The sequence below is a fragment of the Cervus elaphus genome, chromosome 5, assembly GCF_910594005.1.
Source record: "Cervus elaphus chromosome 5, mCerEla1.1, whole genome shotgun sequence".
Taxonomy (NCBI): Eukaryota; Metazoa; Chordata; class Mammalia; order Artiodactyla; family Cervidae; genus Cervus; species Cervus elaphus.
In genome coordinates, this window is record NC_057819.1 from 128200343 (window position 1) to 128227134 (window position 26792).

A 26792-nucleotide genomic window follows, 5' to 3' on the forward strand; every position below is an offset into this window, starting at 1 on the left:
TTAGGTCTTGAAGATAAGACTGGAGAAGAAGCGGCCAAGTGAGGCCTGCCGGTACCAGCGTCCCCTCTGTGAGTGGAGAGAGGGGACGAATGTCCGTGTCGGCTGTGGAGCGACTGCTAAGTGCTACTGGGAAAAATACTTAAGTTCAGGGATGAAAAAAAGGTCCCACAAACCCGAGCAGGGTGCGGCGCCGGAATTACATAAGAGTTATTTGAGGTCAGGCGGTCGGGAAAGTCCTGGGGGTTGAGGGTCTCTACGGGGGTCCTTGCGCCCCCATCCCGCCGGCGCCCGCGTCCCCTCCGCGGCGATTTGCTTCTGGCTCCAGGTGGCCTCCCCACCCCCGCGCATCCGTGCGCTCCTCCTGCGCCCGTTCTGGTTCCGCCTGCCAGGAGGGTGGCCCCGGGCCGGCCGGGTCTCTGGGCGCGCACCGTGACACCGGGGGCGGGTGTCCCCAGCCGCGCGCGTGACTCCGCCCCGCCCGCCCGCGCTCGCGCTCGGCGCCTCTGCCGCCCGGCGCCGCAGACGCTCCGGATCCTCCGAGTCCTCGGCGGGTGCCCAGTCCGAGCGTGGAGCCCATGGAGCCGGCGGGGGGCGCGCCCCAGGAGAGCGCCGGGGCCGAGGCGCTGCTGGGCGAGCTGGAGGCGCGGGTGCAGGAGGTGGTGAGGGCCAGCTCGTGGTGGGAGCGCCACGGCGTGGACTGCGCCATCCTCGCGCTCAGCCTCCTCGCCTTGCCACCCGGTGAGGGACACGGGGGACTGGGGGCTGCGGGGCCCGCTGGGCGGCGGGGGAGAGTGGCGGGGTGGGGTAGATGGCTTGTGCCCGGGACCCTAGGACAGAGGGTCAGCCCGGAAAGTCTGGTTGGGGTGTCCTGACTTGTGTTCCCGGGAGGTGCCCTGATGGATGAAGGGCAGTGGAGGAGAAAGTTGAGCCGAGTCAGGGAGAGGCGGGGGGTGGGGGGGTGAGATGGCCTGGGGAGGGGGAGGGTGCTGCCTGGGGGAGGGGGCGAGGGGCGTGTTCCCTGGTCCTCGCCTGGCCTGGTCCCCCCACCGTGCCCTCTCCCCACAGCTCCTCTGGCAGGGGCGCAGAATCAAGGTTCCCGGCCTCTCCTCGGTGTCAGTGGGCTCTGTCTTGTCTCAGAGCCTTTAGAGGGAGCCGAGCCATCCCACTCGGGTCTTCGTGGAACCTGCCACATCGCTGTCCGTGGCAGTCCCCAGGGCTGGGCCCTCTTTGGCCCGGGCTTCCAGGGGTGCAGGCTGGGGCGTTTGGGCCCAGATCTCCAAGAACCAGAGAAAGATCCGCCGCCCTTACGGCTCTTCTGCTTGCAGCCAACCCTCTCTTCCCCGCGCAGGGTTCCTGTGTCTGCGCTCTGACAGCCCCCTGGTCTTTGCCCTGGGCATCACCATCCTCGGGGTGTGCCACTACACGCTGACCGTCAAGGGCAGCCACCTGGCCACTCACGGCGCCCTCACCGAGTCCAGAGGCTGGAGCAAGGTCTGGACACTTTTCTTTGTGGAGGTGAGCCTGGGCCTGGGTGGGAGCCGCTGCGGGGCCTTGGTGTGAGAATCCAGGCGTGCACAGCCCTGTGAGCCCTCGAGGGTCAGCAGCTGCGGCTGTTGGCACATGGGCCCAAGCGTGTTGCCTGCCTGTGCTACGGTCTGTGTGTGTCCGCGTGTGTGCAAGACCCCAAGCCCTTGAGAGGGTAGAGGGCTGCATGAGGAATGACCAGTGCGCAACTGAGGCCGTGGACGCGGCCCGAGCACCGGTTTCTCCTGGGGGTGGCTCTCTTCCCTGCAGCACTGGTTCGGGAGGGCGGACCTTCTTCCTCCCCGCAGGACTCCTGCTCGGCTGGCAGGGCCTGGCTGCAATCCTCGGGCGAACTGGTTTTGCAGTTGGGGTTTGGGATGTGAACCACGGACAGAGGGCAGGGGGAGGAGGGGCCTGGTGTCTGTCCCAGCACCCCAATTCCACAGCAGCCCCCACCTCCTGACACCTGGCGATGGTGGAGCCTCCTCGAAGCCCTCTGCTTCCCCCGGTCTGTACTGGGAGGGCCCCTCCTCTCTCCTGACTCTTGCCCCGCTTCTTCCACCATCTCCTCAGCCTGCCTCAGCCTGTGGGCATGGTCAGGAAGGCAAAGGTGTCTGGCCCAGTTCCCCTTCTCTCTGGACCAGTCTCATGTCTCTGATGCTCTGAGCGCCCCCTCTTCCCTCCCTTCCAGGTGACCCCCCACCATGGGCCCTGGGTCCCTTATGAACAAATGTGAAAGATGGTACCAGACACTGTCCTTTTCTACCAGGAACTGGTTACTGTGACCAATTAACTCAATTATTAGCTTTTTTTTTTTTAAGACCTTTTATTTGTTTATTGGCTGCACCACAAAGCAGGTGGGATCTTAGTTTTCCAAGCAGGGATGCAGCCCTTACCCCTTGCTTGGAAGCTCAAAGTCTTAACCACTGGACCACCAGGGAAGTTCCTCAATTACTAACTTTTAATAAAGTTATATAACTTTACATAACTGTACATGCACGCACACAGGACATTTTATAAAATTATAGTGCATGAGTTAGATGAGAGGAAGCATTGTCTGTCTAGCACCCTCCATTGCCTTCATCCTCCCCAAACCCACCTCTCCCACCTGCACACATTTCTGTTTTTTTTCCTTAAAGGGAGGGAGATTCCTTAATTTTTTATTTTTAAAAATATTTATTTATTTGGCTCCAGGTCTTAGTTGTGGCACTCGGGATTTTTGATCTTCGTTGCAGCATGTGGGATCTAGTTCCCCAACTAGGGATTGAACCTGGGCCCCCTGCACTTGGAGCACCAAGTCCTACCCACTGGACCACCAGGGAAATCCCTGCACACATTTCTAAAATGCAGAGGACAAGGGGGGGACTTCTGGTCCAGTGGGTAAGACGCCAGTGCAGGTTTCCCAATGCATGTTCCTGGGTTTGATCCCCGGTCAGCGATCTAGGTTCCACATGCTGCACCGAAGACCCAGCATAGCCAAATAAATAAAAATAAAGAAATATACTTTTTAAAAAGGACAAGGGGAACCAATGGGTCCTCAGGGTCCATTTCAAGACACTCTTCTTCCCAGGGACCCCTGAGCATTGGTCTCAGCCAGACTCTAAGGTACAGACCCAACCCTCGAGCCAGGGTCAGATGCCGCCCCCCCCAAGTTTGTAATCACAAGCAGGGGAGGAACCAGGCATGTTGTGCTACCACGTCGGCTCTGTCAAAGCTACACTGAGCCCCAGGGGCCTGGGGGCGGCTCAGAAGGTGGAGTCTTCCCAGGCTCCCCAGATGGAGGGCTCCAGCTGAACCACAGTGCGGGACCCTCCCGGAAGGACCCCGGCAGCCTGGTGGCTGCATCTCCTCTCGTCCCCTGGGACCCAGGGCAGTGACCTCATCTTTGCCTCTTTAGTCCCTGGCACAGGGCTGAGCTCAATGTTTGTTGACAGTGACCCTGCAGGGGACCCGGGGACAAAGTCCTGGGAAGAGTGAGCTGCCGGAAGGTCACAGCCTGGAGGCGGGTGAGCCCCACATAGTGGGGGAGGCTTGGCTTCCACCCCCGAGCTGTGACGGCTGGTATGCCACAGGCAGATCACAGATTTCTCAAGGGCACCCTGAGTGGGAGGCCTCTGCTTTTCTGCCCCCCATGCCTCAACGCATGGCCCTGACTCTGGCCAACCTCAGGGAAGATCCAGCTCCAGTGGGAAGGAGGGGACGGCTCCACCGCCTCGGCCACTGGCATGGGTGGGGCGTGGATTCTTTCCTTTTGTCAACCAGGCAGCGGACAGTGTCGGGGCCACCTTGGACACACTGACTCTGTGACCTTGGACAAGTTACTTAATTTAGCATCTAAGTGTTGGTTTCTCCATGTAATAAATGAGAATAATAATGTTACCTCCTTTGTGAAACCAGTGTGAATATTAAACGAGACACCCTGGATCGTCATTAGGGCCTGGGCCTGACTCTTCAATGCCTGCTTCCAAGTAACAAGCTCCCCCACTGCCCCCATCACCTTTTTTTTCCTCTTGAGGGAACACACAGTCAGTTGCAAGGAAAAGGTTAGTGGTTTTCGTTACTTGTTTTGTTCTGTTTGTTAGCATTTATTTTTTTTAAAGAAATTGCTTTAATCAAATGCTTTAGTTTTCTGTTTTTTCTTTTTTTTAATACTTTTGTCTGTGCTGGATCTTTGTTGCTGCACGGGCTTTTCTCTAGTAGTGGCGAGCTGGGGTTACTCTCCAGTTGAGGTGCGTTGGCTTCTCATTGCGGTGGCTTCTCTTGTTGCAGAGCAACAGAGCTCTCGTGCATGAGGGCTTCAGAAATTGCGGCTCCCGGACTCTAGAGCACGTGCTCATTAGTTGTGGTGTTGTCGCCACGCGTTCTGGGAAACAAACTCACTCAGAAGGACAATGCAGATAGTGGAGTGCAGTTTATTACACCGGCGGGCCCAAGGCAGAGTCTCCTCTTAGCCAAGGACCCCGACCAGTTTTTGGGAAAACCTTATATACCCTAAGTGTACTTGCTCAAACCCACCTCCCCAAATTCCTTGAAACTAGTCTGGACAAGGTAAAAGAGAGATTCGATCAAAGTTAACCCATGATTCATGTGTCACAAGACTAGATAAACAGTGGATGCTTATCAACAGGCCTGTGGTCATATCCTGATAAACATAGTGGAATCTACCACTTTGTTCTGTTACAGAGACAAGTAGCATATTCTTTTAGGCAACGATCGTCCAAGTACAAGTCCTGAGGCTCTTTTATCTGGGGGTCCGGTTTCCCATTGGTATGCCATTTCTATAGACACCGGGCCCAAAGCTCAGAGTCTACTGGGAAGATGACCATGCGTGTAGCCTGATGTTCGCAGCCTGGCCTAAGATGGAGTCCAGCTCTGTCTGTTTCCTCCTTCATTCCCCTCTCTTGATGTTCTTAACTCATATTATGAGCATCATTCACAGGGATATATTGCACTCTGGCTCTCCGACCTCCAATTTGGGAGAATGACATCAACCTTCGGGTTACAAAGTTCATAATACATTGTAAAATTCAGGGTCCACAAAGCAGAACTATCAAGGCAACTATAACAATGGTAAATGTAGTTTTCCACCAATCGCCCTTCACCCAAAATAGGACCGAAGTCCAGAAAGGAATGTTTTCATTTGACATTGCTTTTACCTGTTTTTTCATGTCATCTAAAGCAGTTGATACATTGCCAGGTAAGTCAGGAATGCATACACAACATTCAACCTTAATTATAGCACAGGTCCCTCCTTGAGCCGCTGTGAATATGTCCAAAGCCATTCTATTTTGAATTACTATTTTTCTCATTTGGATTTGCTCTTCGTTTAAGGCTTGGAAGGCTTTTGTTCTATCTAGGAGGGCCTGTTTTGTGAAATTAGTCAAGACCTCTACTTTAATCATGATATCTGTGGTCCCTATAGAGGTTACAAATAAGGCAGCAATATACTTATACCATTGAAACACAGATCTTGTCCACCTAGCATGTAAATAAGGTAGATATACTGGGGCTTGTTGTAGGTTAGGCTTTTGTTACACTGGCATTTATATCAAATGCAACCCTATGACCCGAGTCTATTGACTGTAGGTCTGGCTTACACCCAGAGAGCAGGGAGAGATTATGATTGTGTCCCAGAAAAGAGCAGAGTGGTTTAAAATCTCCTTGGTGGAGGGGTGACAGCCCCCAGGGAAGTCCATCCATCACAGACAGAGGCATAGCCCCACATCCCCAACAGCTGGAGGTATTGTGGAAGTTGGCGTAGGAATGTGCACGTTGATGAGACCAAAGCAGCAGGAGTTGATTATGCGGCTTCATCCTCAAGGGGCTGGTCCAGGATCTTCTTTTCCTTCTTCTTTTTTTTTTTCTTTTCCTTCTTCTTAAGGATGGTCTTAGTCTCTTGAGGGTCAGCGGGGTCCCTCTGTGTAGTCCACTCAGCGTTTCCTGGGTCTGCGTGGTATGCTCTCTTCACCCTCGTATGATGGATCCAAGGGGCAATACCTGCAACTTTAACTGCAATAGGGGTAGTTAGAATAACATAAGGGCCCTTTCACCAAGGGGCTAGTAAATCAAATTTCCAATCTTTGACCCATACTTGGTCACCAAGCGTAAACTCATGAATCTGTTCCCCAAAAGGGAATGGCACCATTTCTTGTACAAACTTAGTTACCTGATTTATTACCTTACCCAGTCCCATCTGCTGTGAAATCCTATCCCCCCTTACTGGAGGCAAATTTGTTGATTCCTGTTTTATTATGGGAGGGGGCCTCCCATACACAAATTCATATGGCGAATAGCCTTGGGGCTGTGGGGTCATCCTGAGTCTGAGCAGAGCCATTGGAAGCAAGTCCACCCAGGAGCAGTCAGTCTCTATGATCCACTTGGAGAGTCTCTTTAAGTGTCCGGTTGGTTCATTCCACCATCTCAGAACTCTGTGTCTATATGCAGTATGCAGTTTCCATTTGATGTTTAAAGTTTTGCTTACTTGTTGTACTAAATCAGCTACAAAAGCCAGGCCATTGTCTGATCCAATGCTGGTAGGAAATCCAAATCTGGAAACTATTTCCCTAAGCAGGCACCGGGCTACTTCTGATGCTCTTTCAGTCCAGGTAGGTCAGAAAAGATGACTGGAATGATTTCAGTTTTTTGAATTTACCAAGGCTAGATTTATGGCTCAGGATGTGATCTATTCTGGAGAAGGTTCCATGTGCACTTGAGAAAAAGGTGAAATTGATTGTTTTGGGGTGAAATGTCCTATAGATATCAATTAGGTCTAGCTGGTCCATTGTGTCATTTAAAGGTTGTGTTTCCTTGTTAATTTTCTGTTTAGTTGATCTATCCATAGGTGTGAGTGGGGTATTAAAGTCTCCCACTATTATTGTGTTATTGTTAATTTCCCCTTTCATACTCGTTAGCATTTGCCTTACATATTGCGGTGCTCCTATGTTGGGTGCATATATATTTATAATTGTTATATCTTCTTGGATTGATCCTTTGATCATTATGTAGTGTCCTTCTTTATCTCTTTTCACAGCCTTTATTTGAAAGTCTATTTTATCTGATATGAGTATTGCGACTCCTGCTTTCTTTTGGTCTCCGTTTGCGTGAAATATTTTTTTCCAGCCCTTCACTTTTAGTCTGTATGTGTCCCTTGTTTTGAGGTGGGTCTCTTGTAGACAGCATATATAGGGGTCTTGTTTTTGTATCCATTCAGCCAGTCTTTGTCTTTTGGTTGGGGCATTCAGCCCATTTACATTTAAGGTAATTATTGATAGGTATGGTCCCGTTGCCATTTACTTTGTTGTTTTGGGTTCGCGTTTATACAGCCTTCCTGTGTTTCCTGTCTAGAGAAGATCCTTTAGCATTTGTTGAAGAGCTGGTTTGGTGGTGCTGAATTCTCTCAGCTTTTGCTTGTCTGTAAAGCTTTGAATTCTCCTTCATATCTGAATGAGATCCTTGCTGGGTACAGTAATCTGGGTTGTGGGTTATTCTCTTTCATTACTTTAAGTATGTCCTGCCATTCCCTTCTGGCCTGAAGAGTTTCTATTGATAGATCAGCTGTTATCCTTATGGGAATCACTTTGTGTGTTATTTGTTGTTTCTCCCTTGCTGCTTTTAATATTTGTTCTTTGTGTTTGATCTTTGTTAATTTGATTAATATGTGTCTTGGGGTGTTTTGCCTTGGGTTTATCCTGTTTGGGACTCTCTGGGTTTCTTGGACCTGTGTAACTATTTCCTCCCCCATTTTAGGGGAGTTTTCAGCTATTATCTCCTCGAGTATTTTCTCATGGCCTTTCTTTTTGTCTTCTTCCAGTCCAGGTAGGAAAAGCTTTTACCCATCTCGGGAATGTACATACCATGACCAGCAGATAATGGTAGTGTCGGTGAGGTTTCATTTTAGTGAAGTCCACTCCCAGGTGTTCAAGGGGCAGCATGCCTTTCAGCTGAATACCTGGAGGTTTTTGTCTGAATACCCGAGAGGCAGCATTAACCTGTGCGCAGGCAGCATGGCCTAGGAGGGTCGCTTGGTGTGTCTGGCTTACCAGAGTGTGTGCCAGCTCCTCCGGTACCAATAATTTGCCACTTGGCAATTCCCACCATCCCTTTTCAGTCTTGATGGCCCCTTCTGCTCTGGCTAACCCAACAGCTGTTGTCCTTGTTTTATCAGGCTAGTGCCATCAGTATATAGGACCCAATTAGGGTCTGGAACCTTGAGCCCTTCTTTAAAACAAACCCCAGATACCTTACCTCCTCTTTGTAGATCTGTGCCTTCTTCTTCGACACCCGGTAACCTGCTTCCATCAGCAGCTGGAGCAGTGCATTTGTCCCTTTCCAGCATTTTTCCTCGGTCTCGGCAGCCAGCAGCAGGTCATCCCCGTATTGTAGGAGCCAACATCCATACTCTTCTGGATGGAATGAGTCCAGGTCCAAAGCCAAGACTTCCCCAAAGATGGCTGGGGAGTTCTTAAACCCTCGTGGGGGAGTCCAGATGAGCTGTTGTTAGGTGCCCCCGACTGGATCTTCCCATTCAAAGGCAAAGATGGGCTGTGACGCTGGGGCGAGGCATACGCAGAAGAAGGCATCCCTGAGATCTAGGCGAGTATAAACTTTAGTCCTCGGCGGGAGGAGACTAAATAAGGTGTAGGGGTTTGGAACAGTGGGGTGTAAAGTCACAGTAGTCTGGTTGACTAGCCTGAGATCTTGTACAGGCCTATAGTCCTGTCGTTCTTCCTTTTTGACTGGCAGGATCGGCATATTCCAAGCTGACTGGTACTCTACTAGAATGCCTGCTTGTTTCAACCTATTGATGTGGGGCAGTATGCCAGCCTGGGCCTCTATCGGTAGCAGGTACTGGCGCTTTCTAACCTGGATGGTGCCTGGTTTGAGTTCTGTTATCACTGGGGCGTGATGTTTAGCCAGGCTGGGGGGAGGGGGGCTTGTCTTCCGCCCAGACCTCAGGGAATAATTGCGTTAGCTCCCTCATGCTCTTTTGGCCCACCTGGTTCTTCCTTCGGAGGCTCATGCAACCTCCACTCATCTTGGGGGGGGTATTGAGAGAGAAAGCAAATAAGTCATAGTGCCCATCTGGAAGGTGGGCCTCTCCTCAGGGGAGAAAGTCACTTGTGCTCCTAGCTTGGAGAACAGGTCTCTTCCCAGCAGGGGTACTGGGCACTCAGGAATGTAGAGGAATCCGTGAATCACTTGGTGCCCCCCCCATCTGACATTTTCTGGGCTGGCAAAACGGTTTAATCATCTCTTCTCCCGATACCCCAGTTACAGCGGTAGTCTTTCTGGACAGTGGTGCCACAGGTTTTGTTACTACTGACAGTTCTGCTCCTGTATCCACCATGAAGTCAATGTTTTGGTCCCCCACTTTTAAGGTTACCATGGGCTCTCGGGGACCTGAAATCTCTGAGCCCCGGCAGCCCTAGCTAATTTCCAAGTAATTTTAATTTCCAGCAAGCCCCAGAAGTGCAGGAGCTTCCTCTTCCTTCCTTGCCTTAGGGCATTCATTCTTCCAGTGGCCAAAACCTCGGCACCCGGCACACTGGTTTGGCTGTGACGGGGCCCGGGGCCCTGGGCCTCCGTTGGGACTGGTTGAAGGACTGTCCTGTTCCTGGGGGGCAGAGGAGGTTTTCCGCCAGAGATAGACTTTCCCAGAGCAGGAGCTAGCATTGCAAATCTCTTATCTGTTCTCTTTCTTTCCCTCCGGCTCTCTGACAGAGCGCAGTCTCTGCTTAATTCCAACATCTCCCTTCCCTTCCTGTCAGTACTCGCCGGGAGAGGTGGGTATTGCTTGGGCGGTTCGGCTGGAGCCGGATCCTGGAAGTGTTGGCCAGAGGCTTCTGCCACCGGGATCGGAGCCCGCCGAGGTGGCGGCTCTACGACCTCCTCCGGGAGAGCTGGCGGAGGAGCAGCGGCTGCTGCAGGAACTTCCTGGCCCTGGATCGGGCATTAAGGCAGCCTCTGGTCCTGGTGGAGCAATGGGCCGGCAGGCGCGTCATCATCCAGTATGGGGTAGGGGTCAGGTCATCCCCGTCCAAATCCTGCCAGATCCCAGAAGGAGAAGGGGGATCGGCGTGTCTTCACCTGCCAGTCAGCACTACCGAACCAGAACACCACATGGTCTAAGACTGTTTTTCTCCCTTAAAGTCTGTTCTGCCTTGGTGGGCTTGATCAGGTGTGGATGAAAACATAGATGGGTTAAATATCCCACGTCCCAGGCCGTCTCTCCGGAAAAGCCAATTCATACTCACTTATGTATCCCCCTCCTTCTAGCCTGACAATTCCAAGGGGGTCAAGAATTTCACAGCAGACAGGACACCTCCTGGGGCAGGGCAGAATATGAGCATACAAGGACCAGTTTCCTATCCTAAAAATCCCCTGGCGATCGCTGGTAATAATTTTCCCTGAGACAGCATGGACACACCTTCCTAAGCCCTAGCGCGCTCGTCGACCTGTGTACCAAGCAATCGCCGCCGGCCTATTCCAGGCTCCTGTGGGTCCATGCTCCTTCTAGTCCCTCCCAGGGGGGTGATCAGGCCCCCTCTCCCACCCTGCCGGGTGGCTTCCTCCTCCCCTGAGTGCTCAGTTCCCCTGCTACCGTCCACCACCTGCTAACGTGAAAGGTCCGGGCGTTGAGAAGCAGAATCCTTCCAGAAGGGCGAGGCGCCTTCCCCCCTCTGGAAGATTCAAGTCACAAGGCCTCAGAGTAGTCCCAAATGGGACTTGTCTCCTTAAAGTGAGGAGTTTCCCGGCCCATGCACCAAATGTTGTAGCCACGCGTTCTGGGAAATAAACTCACTCAGAAGGACAATGCAGATAGTGGAGTGCAGTTTATTACACCGGCGGGCCCAAGGCAGAGTCTCCTCTTAGCCAAGGACCCCGACCAGTTTTTGGGAAAACCTTATATACCCTAAGTGTACTTGCTCAAACCCACCTCCCCAAATTCCTTGAAACTAGTCTGGACAAGGTAAAAGAGAGATTCGATCAAAGTTAACCCATGATTCATGTGTCACAAGACTAGATAAACAGTGGATGCTTATCAACAGGCCTGTGGTCATATCCTGATAAACATAGTGGAATCTACCACTTTGTTCTGTTACAGAGACAATTAGCATATTCTTTTAGGCAACGATCGTCCAAGTCCAAGTCCTGAGGCTCTTTTATCCGGGGGGTCCGGTTTCCCATTGGTATGCCATTTCTATAGCCACCGGGCCCAAAGTTCAGAGTCCACTGGAGGATGACCATGCGTGTAGCCTGACGCTCGCAGCCTGGCCTACGACGGAGCCCAGCTCTGCCTGCTTCCGCCTTCAGGGGCACACGGGCTGAGTGGCACCATGGCACATGGGATCTTCTCTGACCAGGGATCGAACCCGTGTCTCCTGTATTGGCAGGCGGATTCTTTACCATTGAGCCACGATGGAAGCCCAGCGTTGTTGATTTTTAACTGAAAGTTTGGCCAACTTGAACAAAGCTCAGTGGAGCTGTGTGTGTGTGTGTGTGTGTGTGTTTGTGTGTATTGAGGGGACTGTTTGCTGAGGCCCTGAACCATACCTGTCCTTTGCATCACGCAGAGGACCAGCTCTTGCCACGCAGGATCTCAGTGGACTACCTGGGACCCTCCTGGATCCCCGGCTCCCCCATCTTTCACGTCTCGTTGTCTCTCTTTCATCCTCCGCTTGTCGACTGCCTGCGCTCTTTCCAAACAGGAGCCAGCATCACTATAGAAGAATCTGGTCCCCTAGTCGTAGCCTCAGGTATTGACTGAGTGTCACCGCACCCAGCTTTTGCCAGGCTTCTTTCACGATCTACTGGCAAGAGCTGGGGGTGAGAGAGGTCACCCTCTCTGACCCATTGGGTCTGAGGGGAAGGCGTGCAGGATGGCGGGGGCGGCTGACATCCAGGTTGCTATTGCTTCTCTGCTAAAGTATCCAAAATCATATACCGCACTCACGCCAGGATTGGCTTCCCTCCAAACACTCACTTCCCGTCTACACCCTAATGTTCCATTCCATTCCGTGCACCTCTGATCCTCTCCCTTGCCCATGGCTTACCCTCGTCTGCCTGCCCCTTGTCCTGGGTTATGTCATGACGACTTCCGCTTATCCTCTTGGGACTGCCTGTCAAGGGCCGCAAGAATGTAGGGGGCAGGCTGGAGTGGGCAGGCCCCCGTGGTTCACATACCGAAGCTTGGAAAAGTTTAGTTTTTAATTTATAGTTGATTTACAATGTTGTGTTAATTTCTACTATACAGCATGGTGATTCAGTCACACACACACATACACACATTCTTTTTCATATTCTTTTCCATTAGGGCTTATCATAGGGTATTGAATATAGTTCCCTGTGCTATAGAGTAGGACCTTGTTTTTCACTCGTTCTCTATGGAATAGTTTGCAACTGCTGACCCCAAATTCCCTGTCCCTCCCCCATCCCTCTCCCCCTTGGCAACCCCAAGTGTGTTCTCTGTATCTGTGAGCCTGTTCCCTGAGTCTGTGAGCCTGTTCCCTGTGGCTGTGAATCTGTTTCTGTTTTGTTGATAAATTTATCACATGAAAGTGATATCTATCACATGGTGTTTGTCTTTCTTATTCTAACTTATTAATATGACAATCTCTACATCCATCCACGTTGCTGCAAGTGGTATTATTTCATTATTTTTTATGACTAATATTCCATATAATATATATTATCAAATCTTATAACCACATGTTATATTCCATATAGTATATACTATCATATATTTATGTATGTATACACCACATCTTCTTTATTCATTCATGTGTTGATGGGCATTTAGTCTGTTTCCATGTCTTGGCTGTCGTAAATAGTGCTGTAGTGAACACAGGGATGCATGTATCTTTTCGAATTATAGTTTTCTCGAGACCCACACCCAGGAGTGGGTCGCAGGATCATATGGCAACTCTGTGTTTAGTTGGAGAAGATTAACTCCTGTAATCAGGAGGGCTTTAGGGACTCCCTTGCAAGTCACTCACAGTCAAGATGCTCCCCTAAGTGGGAGGGAACAGGCCGTGCCAGTTACTAAGCTCCATTGTGTCTCAACTTCCAACCCTCCTTTTAAAGTCGGCTCTGTGCTACGGGGGTGGCGTCACAGCTGGTCCACAGAGAGCCCTGTGGGGAGGGGTGTCCCCCGGGGGGTACTGTCACCTTCATTCCAGTCCCCTGTGGTGGTCGTGGAAGCCCAGCCCGAGCCCAGAACCCCCAGCCTGATTACGATGCTGGAACGACTCCCATTCTCTTCCCACCAGTTCACTGTGGCCTTTATCTTCAGGGCCGTCTCTGACCTTCTTTCTGTTTGGCCCCACCTGAACCCCGAGGGGTGGTCCTCTGAGTATGCTCCACTGTGATTTTTAAATTTTTTAATTAAAAAAAATATTTAGCAGGCAAACTCAAAGATCTGTAGTACAAAATATACTTCTTAAAAAAAAAAAACTTTTGTACTTTTGAAATAGAGATTCACAAGACCCTGCAAAAACGGATCAGAGGGGACAGAGCGGTCCAGTGGACCCTTTGCCTAGTCTCCCAGAATAGTTACATATATTTAAATGTCATTCAACATTTGACATTCAGGACTTCCCTGGTGGCTCAGTGGTAAATAATTCACCTGCCAGTGCAGGAGACATGGGTTCAATCCCTGGGTGAGGAAGGTCCCCTGGAGAAGGAAATGGCAACCCACACCAGTATTCTTGCCTGGGAAAGCCCATGGACAGAGGAGCCTGGCGGGCTAGGAGTCTGTGGGGTCGCAGAGAGTCAGACACGACTGAGTGGCTAAGCGACAGCAATTCAGCACGCCAGGACGTTGACTTTGGTGTGTGTGTGTCTGTGCGATTTTATCATGTGTGCACATTTGTAAATGTACTTGCAAGGGGTCATGTGGCAGTTCCCACACCTGTGGGCCTCCAAAAACCTGGCCCCCGTGGGCTTGCACACGGGCCCCCAGAGGCCGAGGATGCTGGAGCAGGATCAGGTGGTCCTCTGTGGGTGGTAGCACTGAGCCTGGTGAATGTCCTGGGGTGGGTATGGTGGGGGGCACGGCTCGGAGAAAAGGGTGGGGCTGCTCCTGGGGGCCGTGGCTGCCCAGCGGGGAGGGGAGACTTGGAGGGAAGCCGGGTTTGCTGGGGAGATGTAGGAACCGAAACAGTGTCAGTAGTTGAGGCTCCATGTGGGCACTGGCTGAGCAGTTGAAAATCATCGAGCTTTCGCTCCCGGCCCAGCCCTCTGCTGGGTGCTGGGGACACAATGGTGAGCAGACCCTTGTCCGGTTCCCCAAGGGCTCAGAGTCCAGTGGGTAAATAGGCACACATGAATGACATCAAAATAATAGAAGTCTTAATTATACCAACTGACCCTTACTGGGTGCTTACTGTGTAGCTGATGTCAATTATCTTATAATCACGCCTCCCTGTGAGGTCAAACCTATTATCACCCTACTTTGTGGATGAGGAAACACTGGTCTGGCAGGTTAGGTCACTTGTCCCCGGCTGCTCAGCTGCTGCACGGTGGAGCCCAGGGCCAGGGCAGGCAGATTGTGAAGGCAGCTGTGTGAAGGCCGTGGGAACACAGAGAGGAGAGAGCGTTGCAGGGATATGGGCAGTGTCTGCAGGTGTTTGGGGCTGTGATGACTAGGGTGTGTCTGTGTGTATGCACATGCGTGCGGGTGTGTGTGTATGTGTGTGCTGCTGGCATCTAGCAGGTAGGGGCCAAGGTTGCTGGTAGTCTACTATACACAGGATATGGAACGAAAAAGTGTGAACGTGTTAGTCCCTCAGTGGTGTCTGACGCTTTGCAACCCCATGGACTGTAGCCTGACAGGCTTCTCTGTCCATGGGCTTCTCCAGACAGGAATACTGGAGTGGGTTGCCGTACCTTCCTCCAGGGGAATCTTCCCTTCCCAGGGATCGAACCCAGGTCTCCTGTATTGCAGGCAGATTCCTTACCGTCTGAGCCACCAGGGAAGCCCCCGGTCCCCAGAGGCAATAGTGGTGAGGCTGAGAACCCCTGGTGAGAGCGTCTGGAGGAGACGCTGTCAGGACAGGCTGGCTGGTCCCAGGGGTGGGAAGGTGGCTGCTGGTTTGACTTTTTGTGACCCCATGGACTATAAGACACCAGGCTCCATAGAGTTCTCCAGGCAAGAATACTGGAGTGGGTTGCCATTTCCGTTTCCACATCCTATACTTTTTAAAAAAAAAAAGAAAAATTTGGCTGTGCCAGGTCTTAGTTGCAGAATGTGAGATCTTTAGTTGCTACATGTGGGATCTAATTCCCTAACCAGGGATGAACCTAGGCCCCCTGCACTGGGAGCACGAAGTCTCAGCCACGGGACCAGCAAGTACGTCCCCAGGTGTCCTATACTTTACTTGACAAACCTAAAGCGGGGAAGACCCCAGCCCACAGTCCCTCCGGCCTGAGGGATGCTGCCTCTGGGACAGCCCCCAGCCCCTCCTCCTCACGCTGCCCACCCTGTGGCCCTCTTCTCCTGTTCCCACCTCCGGAGTGACCCGCGCCCCCCAGGCCTTGAGCTGGAGACTTGGCTCCTGTCTCGATTGCCTCCTCCTCCTCCTCATCCTTGCCCCAGATCCCTCCTTCCGCCCCTGCCCTCTGGCCCTCACCTCTCTCAGTGGCCACACCTCCAGCCTCCAGCCTGGCACCTGCCTCATCCTGCCCCTTCCCTTCTGATCCAGTAAGTGATCTATTTGAAGCCCAACTCTGTGTCCTAATCTCATAATGACGGTTTTCAATCCTGCAAAGTATTGTTTGCTTAAGAATTAAAAGAGGAAAATATTAGAGGACACATAAAGAGATAGAGGACCTCCCTCACCTCCCAGGAGGAAAATGGGGCAACTGGCAGGTGGGGTAGGAAGAAGATCCCCCACCCCCACCCTGCGTACTTTTTGAATTATGCAAACATATTACCTGTTCAAAAAATAAAATATTTTAAAAAGTACCAAGTTAGAGAACTACCTTTGGCTGCTGGTGGAGGTCTGAGGATGCTTAATGAATAAACAACTAAATGAAGGAATGAGAGATCTGGGGAGGGGCTCCGATTTATTTTCATTTTTATTTATTTGTTTTTGGCTGCCCTGGGCCTGCGCTGTTGCTCATGGGCTTTCTCTAGTTGTGGTGAGCCGGGGCTACTCTTCGTTACGGTACTCGGGCTTCTTGCTGCGGTGGCTTCTCCCGCTGTGGAGCACCGGCTTTAGGCGCGTGGGCTCCAGTAGTTGCCACTCAAGGGCTCCAGGGTGTGGTGGGTCCCCCAGCTGTCGCTGAGAGGAGATGTCGAGAGGAATTATACTGACGTCTACCCCACATTCACTCTGGCCACTTGAGGAGCCTGAGTGAGGCTGAGAGATGTAGGTTCTTAAGTCTGCCTGAGGGTCATAGAGGGTAGTGATATCAAGAAGTTTCTGGAACTTTCTCTGGGTCTGGATGGGTGATCATCTTGGGCGAGGCCTGTAAATAATCTTTTGTAGCAGGACCGTCTGTAACGCGTGGCCCTGTCCCCCGGCCCTTTGTCATCAAAGGGCACGTGATACACGCCAAGCCCAGTGTCCAGTCTCTCTCCTCCTCCCAAGCCCACCGTGCTCCCTCTCGTTCTGGAAAGAACATCTAGATGGGAGGGAGAATTCCAGTGTATAGAAATAGCCTCAGATCTGGGTTTCTTTTCCTTTCTTTTTTAACGTGGACCATTTTTAAAGTCCTTATTGAATTTGTTACAATTCTGCCTCTGCTGGGAAGCAGTGGGGTCTTAGCTCCCCAACCAGGGATGGAACCCAAACCCGAACCCCCTCATTAGGAGGTGAAGTCTCAGCCCTGGACCACCAAGGAAGTTCCCCCAGATCTGTTCTTATTCTTGCAAAAAGGCAGGTCACACAGATTCCGGAAGCCTATGCTGAGTCACAAACCACATGTTACACACATGCTGGCCCCTGCCCCCAATTCTCTGGTCTGGGTATGTGGCTGAGAACCTGGCCCTGCAGGCCCCTGAGGTCAAGTTCCTACCACGCTCAGTATGGTTCAGGCCCCAGGCTGTTTCTGGCTCAAAGCATGATCAGCTGCTAGTCTGAGCAGAGATGTAGAGCTCAGGCCAAAAGGAAGGGCAAGAAGGAAGAGCAGATTGCTGAGTGCAGCTAACATTTCTTGAAGCAAAAAGCAATGCAGACAAGCTCGGCCTCACATAGAAGTGTGAGGAAGGAAAGCAGTTAAAAACAGTCACGGACTTCCCTTGTGGTGCCAATGCAGGGGACACAGGTTCGATCCCTGGTCCGGGAAGATCCCATATACCCAGGGTCAACTAAGCCCGTGTGTCACGACTACTGAAGCCCGCATACCCTAGAGCCTGTGCTCGGGAACAAGAGAAGCCACCCTCGAGAAAGTCCGTGAGCTGCCAAAAAGTAATTAATAATTAAATTAAAAACAAAACAACAACAACAACAAAAGCCCAGTTGCTTTTTTCCAGTTACAGAACCGTGAGGCTCAAAATACACTTGCAAGCCTTGGGCAGAGGCGGGCTGGCCTCTGAGGAGGCCCTGGCAGATCCTGGCAACTGCTCCTTTGTGAACCAACTGTTTGGTCCTTTTTTTTTTTTTTTTTAAATAATTGATTATATTTTACTTTAAAAAAAATATTTTTTATTTATTTGACTGTGCTGTGCGGCATTTAGGGATCCATGACTGAGGACTGCACCCATGGCCCCTGCAGCCTGCAGCCTTAACCACTGGATCACCAGGGAAATTACCTGCTCTGCTGTGTTTATGGTGCTCACAGTGACTGGCATTGGGACACCCTTCACATCCTCAAGGAAATAGGCAGGCAGCATCTTCAATAAAATTAGCCAAGTCTTCTGACTTTTGGATAAACTATTGGAAGAGGCTGAGGTTGGGTGTGTTAATTTGCATATATCTGCATGAGGAACACTTTGGCGCCTCTTTTACATTCAGAATGACTGCTCATCTTGGCGTCAGGGAGCTGCTGCAGCTGCTGGCTACCAGCTTCAGAGACGCCCACGTAGGGTCATGCCAAAGAGTCACCCCTAGGAAGAAGTTAACTCTACCCTGGGTGCCACCTTCAGGGACGGTTCAGAAGATGGCCTTTCTTCCTCCCTAGACTTCCCTCACTGCGGGGGGCTCAGGATGCAAAGCAGTGTCCTGAAGGTGCAGATGTTTCCACGATGAACACTCACGAAATAATTGCCATCGGATGCCTGGAGCTTTGCCTTCGGTGCGTCCAGTCCTCCAGCGGCCCTCTCAGACTTACTGGCCTCCCACCCCCAAACGCTTTGCAGCATCATGCTGAGTGGATGCAGTTGCTTTTTTTTTTTTTTAAAAAGATTATTTATTTGGTTGCATCAGGTCTTAGGGGCTTCCCAGGTGGCGCTAGTGGTAAAGAACCTGCCTGCCAGTGCAGGAGACAAGAGATGCGGGTTCCACTGCTGAGTCGGGAAGATCCCCTGGAGGAGGGCATGGCGACCCACTCCAGTATTCTTGCCTGGAGTATCCCACGGACAGAGGAGCCTGGCGGGCTACAGTCCATGGGGTCGCAAAGAGTCAGTATGGACCAACGAATCGACGTAGCTCGCTCACGCACGCACACACACGCGCGCCAGGTCTTAGCTGCGGCACCCAGCCGCAGGATTTTTCTCTGTGGCTCACTGGCTGTTCACTGCAGCGCATGAGCTTCTCTGGTTGTGCTGCGGACTCTTGAGTGTGCAGACTCAGTAGTTGTGGGATTAGCTGCCTCCAGGCATGTGGGATCTTAGTTCCCCAACCAGAGATCGAACCCGCGTCCCCGGCATTGGCAGGCAGATTCTTAACCACCGGACCTCCAGGGAAGTCCCAGGATGGGGTTGCTGTCCTAGATCCCTGAGAGCTGATGGTCAAGGCCGATGAGCTGGGGGTGGAAGGCAGGAAGGCCCTGGAAAGGCAGGGTCTGGGGAAGGAGGGTCTTTTCGAGGCTCCAATGGTCCAGCTTTGCTTGCCTGTGATGTGGACCCCACCCCGCTTCTGGCTCCCTCCTCCAGGTATGCACGTCCTTCACTGCGGAGTACGCCAAGTATGGACACGTGAAGATGCACCATGGCTACACCAACGTGCTGGGCCTGGGGGACTCAAGCACGTGGAGGCTGCCTTGCCTCAACCGCTATGTCTACATGTTCCTCGCTCCTTTCTTGATCCCCATCATAACCCCGCTGGTGGCTGTGGGTGAGTAAGCCAGGGCCATGCCCTGCAAAGACCTGGTCCCCCCCCCCCACGCCCCTTCCCTTCCCCCCTCTCCTGGCTTCGTGGAGGCTTCATGAAGGAAGCTAGGAGCCCCGAGTTGAGACCAGACAGAAATGTTCTGAGACACCCAAGCAGGGTGGACAGAACTTTGGAGCTGGGACCAAGTCTGCGTCTGCCGGTTACTGGGGGGTGATGACCACAGGCAGGTAACTTAACGTCTCTGAACTTCAGGTTCTTACCTGCTCCTCAAGGATGGTGCGAAAGCATAACGAGGTCGTAGATGATGTAATAGTGTTTTGTAAAGGCCTCACTCTGTTGTAGGTTATAATTGTTAGTCTCATAGGGGCAATTTTGTTAGGTGGAAGGAGCAGGGCCCTAAGGGGCTAAGGGCTCAAGCCCCATGCCATCACTTATTATTAGTATCAGACTGACCTCGTTCAGGTTGCTTAATGCTCTGTTTTCTATTCTAAAAATGGGTGAAAGAAAAAAAAAAAAAAAGGGAATTCCTTGGTGGTCCAGTGGTTAGGACTTGGCACTTTCACTACTGGGGCCTGGGTTTGATCCCTGGTCGGGGAACTAAGATCCTGCAAGCCATGCAGTGCAGCCAAAGGGGGAAAGAAAAGAGAATGAACCTACTTTTCAGGGCTGTCACTACCTCCGTCACCTGAGTTTGCACCACTCAGCCACCAGGGAGCCTGCATATGTTGGATCGGAACCTTGCCAACCCCCTCTCCCCCAATCTCTCGCCCGTTCTGGCAGAGCGGCTGAGAGAGGTGGAGCTCAGGACGGCCCTGCGGACTCTGGGCCTGATCTCCCTGGGCCTTTATTCTCAATACTGGCTGCTCCTGAACGTGTCTGGCTTCCGGAGCCCCAGCTCGGCCCTGGCCTGCATGCTCATCACCAGGTCCCTGCTGGCCCACCCTTATCTCCACGTCAACATCTTCCAGGTGAGGCTCCCCTCCCCTGCCCACTGGGGAGGGGGGCGTGGGGACCAGCCTCCGGGGGGCCTGGCTGCAGCTGGACTCTAGATTCTAGGGAGAGAGAGGCCACCAGGTGAAGTGCCTCCCTACCCTTAGCCTCTGCCCTTCTCCCTAAGGGTTATCACAGAGGGTTTTGGTCTCAGGTAAGGAGTTTACTGCCCTTCAGCACTGGCTGCCATTTAAGCATGAATGGGAGATTTATTAAGCAGCTTCTGTGCAAAGGTGGCACTAGTGGGAAAGAACCCACCTGCCAGTGCAGGCGACGTGAGAGACCCGGGTTCGGCCCCTGCGTTGGGAAGATCCCCTGGAGGAGAGCATGGCAATCTGTCCCAGTACTCTTGCCTGGAGAATCCCATAGACAGAGGTGCCTGGTGGGCTACAGTCCATAGGGGTGCAAAGAGTCGGACACGACTGAAGTGACCTTGCACGCACATGTGCAAAGTTTACTTGATTAAGCTCCTTAGGGACACAAGTGAATAGGACCCCAGCTCCTAGCCTCAGGGCTCTTACTGTGATGAGCCTGAGGGAAGTGAAACAAGGGCCATCACAGAGATCCCAGCGGGCATGTGTCTAGGTAAGATGCTGGGGGAGCTGGAGATGGGAGGTCTTTGTGGGAGGCCGGCAGCTCAGCGCTCAGTTCTGGGGCTACTTCCGTGGGGACGGTCCCCTCTCTGCTCCCTGGACCAGTGAGGATCCCAACCTAGCACTTACCACACAGCCATTATGACTTAATCCCAGGATGCAGTCCCATAGTTGTGTTCCCTCCGCTTGTCCTGTGAGACCGGAAGTTCCCATTCACTTCCACATCCTCTAGACTGAGGACAACGCCTCGCAGTGGAAGCGTTTCTTGAACCATGAGCAGGATTTTGATTGTTGAAAAGAGAGCAGAGAAGGGTCTGTTTGGGATGAAGCGAAGGCACAGGGATGTGACGGACAGTGGGGGGCAGCCGTGGACTCAGAGGACCACGGGGTCAGAGGGGCACCCAGACTCCCATTCACTGCGCTGACGGGGGGCGTGGTCCAGGGATGGGCGAGGCTCGGCACAGGGTACAGACAGGGTCCTGCCAGAGCAGGAGGTGAGACGGACACAAGGACCCACGGGGCCCCCCGGGAGCCGGCTGAGGATGCCGGGGCGGGGTGGGGACGCACGGGTCTGCCCGGCCCTGCCCCTGGGCCTGACCCTCCTGTCTATCTCAGCACATCGGGCTGCCCATGTTCTCCCCCGACAAGAAGCCCCGACGGATCCACATGATGAGCCTGGGGGTGCTTAACCTGCCCCGGCTGCCCGTGCTGGACTGGGCGTTCGGCCACTCTCTCATCAGCTGCCACGTGGAACACCACCTCTTCCCCAGGCTCTCCGACAACATGTGCCTGAAGGTAGGTGAGGGTGGGGCTGGAGGGGCTTGGATGAGGGAGCTGCCTGAGGGTGGAGGGGGAGTCCCCTTCAGGGCCCTCTGACCAACTGACCTGGCCGGAATTTCCCAGGAAGGGGCCGCTCAGGGAACAAGTAGCAGTGTGGCTTTTGATCAGAAACGCTTGGGTTTCTGACCCGGCAGTGTGACTCTGGACAAGTTAACTGAATACCTCTGAGCCTCAGCTTCCGCATCTGTAAAATGGGACTAAGCTGTGCCTGAGCTTCCCTGGTACCTCAGACAGTAAAGAATCTGCCTGCAATGCAGGAAACCTGGGTTCAATCCCAGGGCTGGGAAGATCCCCTGGAGAAGGGAATGGCTACTCACTCCAGTATTCTTGTCTGGAGAATCCCATGGACAGAGGAGCCTGGCGGGCTGCAGTCCATGGAGTTGCAAAGAGTCAGACACGACTGAGCAACTAACACTTTCAAGCAGTGCTTACGTTGACAGGTTTTGAAGATAATGGAGAAATGGACCTGAAATGTCAGGCACCTGTATGCTTGGTGAAAGGGAGAGATGGCGTTTATCCCCCTATGCTAAGGAGGACTGTCAGATAGTCAGGGTCCCCGGACAAGAATGCTGGGGATGAAAACTCCCCTTTCCCTTGCCTGCTGGAAACGCAGGAGTTCTCCCAGCCCCTCAGCTCCTCCCCAGCATTATGGGACCAAGCAGACGGGAGCTGGGGGCTGGGAGAGGAAAGTCCCCATGAGGATGCGCCTACCTGCAGCGTCTCCTCCCGCCCACCTTCTGGCAGGTGAAGCCCGTGGTGTCCCGGTTCCTCCACGAGAAGCAGCTGCCATACAACGAGGATTCCTACCTGGCTCGCTTCCGTCTGTTTCTCCAACGCTACGAGGAATTCATGGTGCAGACCCCTCCCATCACAGAGCTGGTGGGGCTGCAGTGAGGGGCGGGCCAGCCAGGCCACCTCGCTGTCCTTCCCGGGGGCCCAGCCCTGGCGCTCCTGCCTCTGCTGGCCACCCCTGGGGCGGGGAGGGCGCCGGCCCCCACCCAGGGGCTGTGCTTCGCTCCATTGGAGTGTGGAGGTGCGGGTGGATAGTGAGGCGGGGAGCTCACGCCGGGGGTTCTGGGGGTCACCTGCTCTGCTTGCTCTTCTGGGTTTCGAGGAATAAAGGTGGCTGGGCATTCTGCTCAGTCTGGACCTCAGCCAGCTTCATCTCAGGACTAAACAGATGGATTCCTTCCTGCTTTCGCTCTGAGCCTTGGGAGGGCTAGTGGACAGGGGTATGGAGAGGCTCTAGGTTGGGAGCAGGCCGGGAGGGGCACCAAGAGAGAGGGGTCCACCTGCCGCCTGGCGAGGGCCTCCCTGGTGCCAGGGAGCTCTGGACTTGGCCACTCCTCCTTCCTGTGCCATTTGAGGTTCCGGCCCCGAAGGAGCCCTCTCCCCAGGGACCACAGGGAGAGGTTACCTCCGGCAGACTTTCCTAGTATCTCAGCCAGGAAACCTGTGCAAGACCCTGGGCTCAGCAGCTCCCGAGACCCACAGCATCTGTGAGATCAAAGTGTGTGTTTTGTGGGGAAGGCTCCAGGGCAGATGAGGATAGCAAGGGGGTAAGTAGCTTTGAGCGGGACCTTGGCTAGCTCTCCAAGTCAGCATTGCTTGTGATGTTTGCAAGGGGTGGAGGAATTCTCAACTGGGGGAGAGAGAAAATGACTGGGAGGGTAGCTGAGGCTGGAGAGGGGTTATGGGAACAGGCGCTGGAGGTCAGATGGCCTTGGAGAGGAGAGGAAGGAGGGGGAGAGGGATGGGGGTTCAGACACAAGAGCTGGGAGTCAAGGGCTACGCTTAGCTGTGAAAGGAATGTCTGCAGCCTGGGAGTGAGGCGGAGATATAAGGGAGTGACTGATGCCAGCCAGAACAAGAGCCTAGGTAGTGGGGATGCCACTGAGATCCAGCCCAAAGCGGGCGGCCTGGAGAGAGCGAGCTGGGAGCAGCGCTGCCTGGAGGCTGGATGAGAAAGTGGGAGGCAGGGCCCAGCTGGAGGCTGAGGGAGAGTCAGAGAAGGAGGCCGGGCCTCTGATAGGAGGCCAGAGCAGTGAAGTTTAAAACAGCTTTCTCACTTTGGCACTGTGATGCTTTGGCCAGCTAATTCTTTGTCGCTGGGGACTGTCCTGTGCATTGTAGGGTGTTTAGTCACATCTCTAGCTTCTATCCACTAGGATGCCAAGTTGTGATAATCAAAAACGTCTCCAGACATTGCCAAATGTCTCCTGGTTGGGGGGCAGGCGGCAAAAACCCTCTCTGGTTGAGGACACACAAGTCTATCCTAAGTGCATGATCACCTTGTTTTTCAGTGAAGTCCTTGGACGAGGTGAAGGACATGCTGATCCTGATAAAGGGAAGGCTGAATGCCAGCACGTGGGGTGGGTGGAGGGGAGAGGAGCAGGCGAAGGCGTTCTCTGAGCCTGGTCTCGTGAGAGCACCGGTCTCTGGTGTGGCCTTAGGCGGCTCTGCTGAGTAGCTCCCACTTGCCTGGCCAGGTCCACTCCCCTCTCCTCCACCCTGCCCGTCTCTCTGGAAGCCCACAGCTCCTGGCCAGTGCCCTCTCCTCCTGCTGCAGCTCTTGCTACTTCCGGAACAGCTCCTTCTTTTTGCTCCTTCAGGGCCTAGGGTGAAAGTGGCTTCCAGCTGTTGATTGTCCCCCCCATGGGGTGGGGGGGCGCTTCACCACATCCTTCATCCTGCCACACCTCTGCACAAAGTTTCTTCATTAAACTCTCTTCACTCAGCCCCTCTGAGCATGCCATCTGGTTCCTGCTGGGAGGCTGACTGATAGAGCAGTTTTGGATCCAAGCAGCCCTCTTGGAAGGAGGCGGGCTTGGCAGCCTCCCCCGCCTACTGCTCTGCTATACGTTATTGATGCTCTTTTGAAATGCATTAGCAACTCAGAAATGGCCTTAAGGTCTGGGAATGTGATTAATCAAACTGCTAATTCTCCACATGAAAAATGCAACATCAGAAAAGGCCCCTTGCACCTCCAGGCCTCCTGGCTAATGATTAAAACCATCCTAATACAACCAGTGACTCAGTGTTATTGTTCTGGGCCTGAGTGGGGAACGGGCTGAAGTTGGAGGCCCTGGTACCAGACCTGGCTACACAGCAGGCCCCCAAGAACGCTCTGTCACTTTGAGGCTTGATTGTCTGTTACTCTGGGATTGTGACTGGGATTGACTGGGCCTTGAGAAATGAGGGGAGATGACAAGAGTGAAGGAAGCCCTTTGAGGGCTCTGCAGAGACCTAAGGTCTAATTTACAGAGACACACTGGAGGGGATGATATTTATGATGATGTTAGCTATCATCAGTTCAGAACTTATGGCACATTTTCAACCTGTGCTATCTAACTTAAAAATTATTTATTAGGCTTTGCTGGGTCTTAGTTGCAGCATGTGAGATCTAGTTTCCTGACCAGGGATCAAACCCTGGCCCCTGCATTGGGAACTCAGAGTCTTAGCCACTGGACCACCAGAGAAGTTCCTATGCTATCTAACTTTAATCTTTACAAGAAATTGTTACTATTTCCCCCTCATATTGTGAAGATAAGCCTTAGAGAGATTAAACTTATCAATGTCATATAGCTTGTACATGGAGGAAGAAAGATTCAAACCTGTTGTATCCAACTCCAGAATTCCTGCTCTTAACCACCAGAGATACCACCTCTGGGTAGGGAGCAGTCTAGGGCTTTCTAGGGTGTCTATCCTCAATCTCCATCTCTTCCTCCCATGTGAGAGGATAATAAATGGAATGTTAAGAGAAACTCTTCATGTACATCCATTATGTGCCTGGCAGTGTGCAAACTCTGGGGATACAAAAGTGTGATTGGGCCCCAGTCTGCTGGAGCTTATTGTCTAGTGCAGGAATCGAGAAACCTTTTCAGTAAAATGTTAGATGGTAAATATTTGGGGCTTCGTGGATGATATGGTTTCTGTCACAACTACTCAACTGTGCCATCAAAATACAAAAACAGCCAGAGACAATATGTAAAGAAATGAACATCACTGTGTTCTGTTTTTTGCCATGCTGTGAGACTTGTGGGATCTTAGTTCCCCAACCAGGTATCAAACATGGGTCCTGGCAGTCTTAGCACTGAGTCCTAATCACTGGACTGCCAGGGAAGTCCCTAAATTAAAAAAAAAAAAATTTATGTAATTTTCACATGTCACAGAATATTATTCTCTAGTTTTAGAAAAACCATTTAAGAATGTAAGTCATGAACTTGTGGGTTATACAATACAAAGACAGGTGGTGAGAGGAATTTGCGCTACAAACCGTAGCTTGCCTACTCCTGGTCTGATGGGAGGAGTACAAAACACAATGACTTTTTAGAAATCAGAGCAGTGTTTACTTCTCAGTAAAGGGAAGTAAGTGGAAGGGAAGGGAAGTAAGCAAAGGGAAGGGAAGTGTCTAGAAGGGGCAAAAAGAGCTCCTGTGAGTGCTGGCCAAGTTCTACTTCTTGATCTAAGTCATGGTTACATGGTTACATCTTGTGATGATTCATCAACCAGTACACTTAGGGTTTGTGCAGTTTTCTGTTCATCATACTTTGTAAAGAAAAAAAAAAAGTCTGCCATTCCAGTTCTACAAGGCTCAAGCTATTAGCTACTGCAGTCACTCACCAACAATGTTCCCTGAGGGGAATTCACGATGGGGAAAAACAGGAAGTGTTCCGTGCTTTGTATGTTGTTTTAGTCCCTAAGTTGTGTCTGACTCTTTTGGGACCCCAGGGACTGTAGCCCTCCAGGCTCCTCTGTCCATGGGATCTCCCAGTCAAGAATACTGTAACGGGTTGCCTTTTCCTGCTCCAGGGGATCTTCCTGACCCAAGGATTGAACCCATGTCTCCTGCACTGGCAGGTGGATTCTGTACCACTGATCCACCTGGGAAGCCCTGTGCTTTGGATATACTGGCCCCCAGATAGTTAAGTTATACAATTAAGGAAAAATTCCAGTGACCCCAGATTCTTGCGTCTTCCCATACATGGAAAAGTACTAAAATCATTAACTCAAGATGTCTGTTCTTTGTGGTTAACAGTAATCTTTTTATGCTTGATTGCATGTTATTTCCAGCAAAACAAAAAACAAAAAACAAAAACAAGTTTATAAATATCCTGGCTCCTCCCTTACC

General features: G+C 52.2%; 1 protein-coding gene across 1 annotated transcript; it reads left to right on the plus strand.

Moving 5' to 3' along the window:
* Positions 1 to 470: 470 nt before the first annotated feature.
* FADS6 (fatty acid desaturase 6) lies at positions 471 to 24687 on the plus strand. The gene is made up of 6 exons (XM_043905570.1): positions 471 to 738; positions 1349 to 1515; positions 19061 to 19241; positions 20019 to 20206; positions 21437 to 21616; positions 22406 to 24687. The coding sequence occupies exons 1-6, from the start codon at positions 576 to 578 to the stop codon at positions 22553 to 22555; spliced, it is 1029 nt and encodes a 342-aa protein (XP_043761505.1). The 5' UTR covers positions 471 to 575; the 3' UTR covers positions 22556 to 24687.
* The last annotated feature ends 2105 nt before the right edge of the window (positions 24688 to 26792 follow it).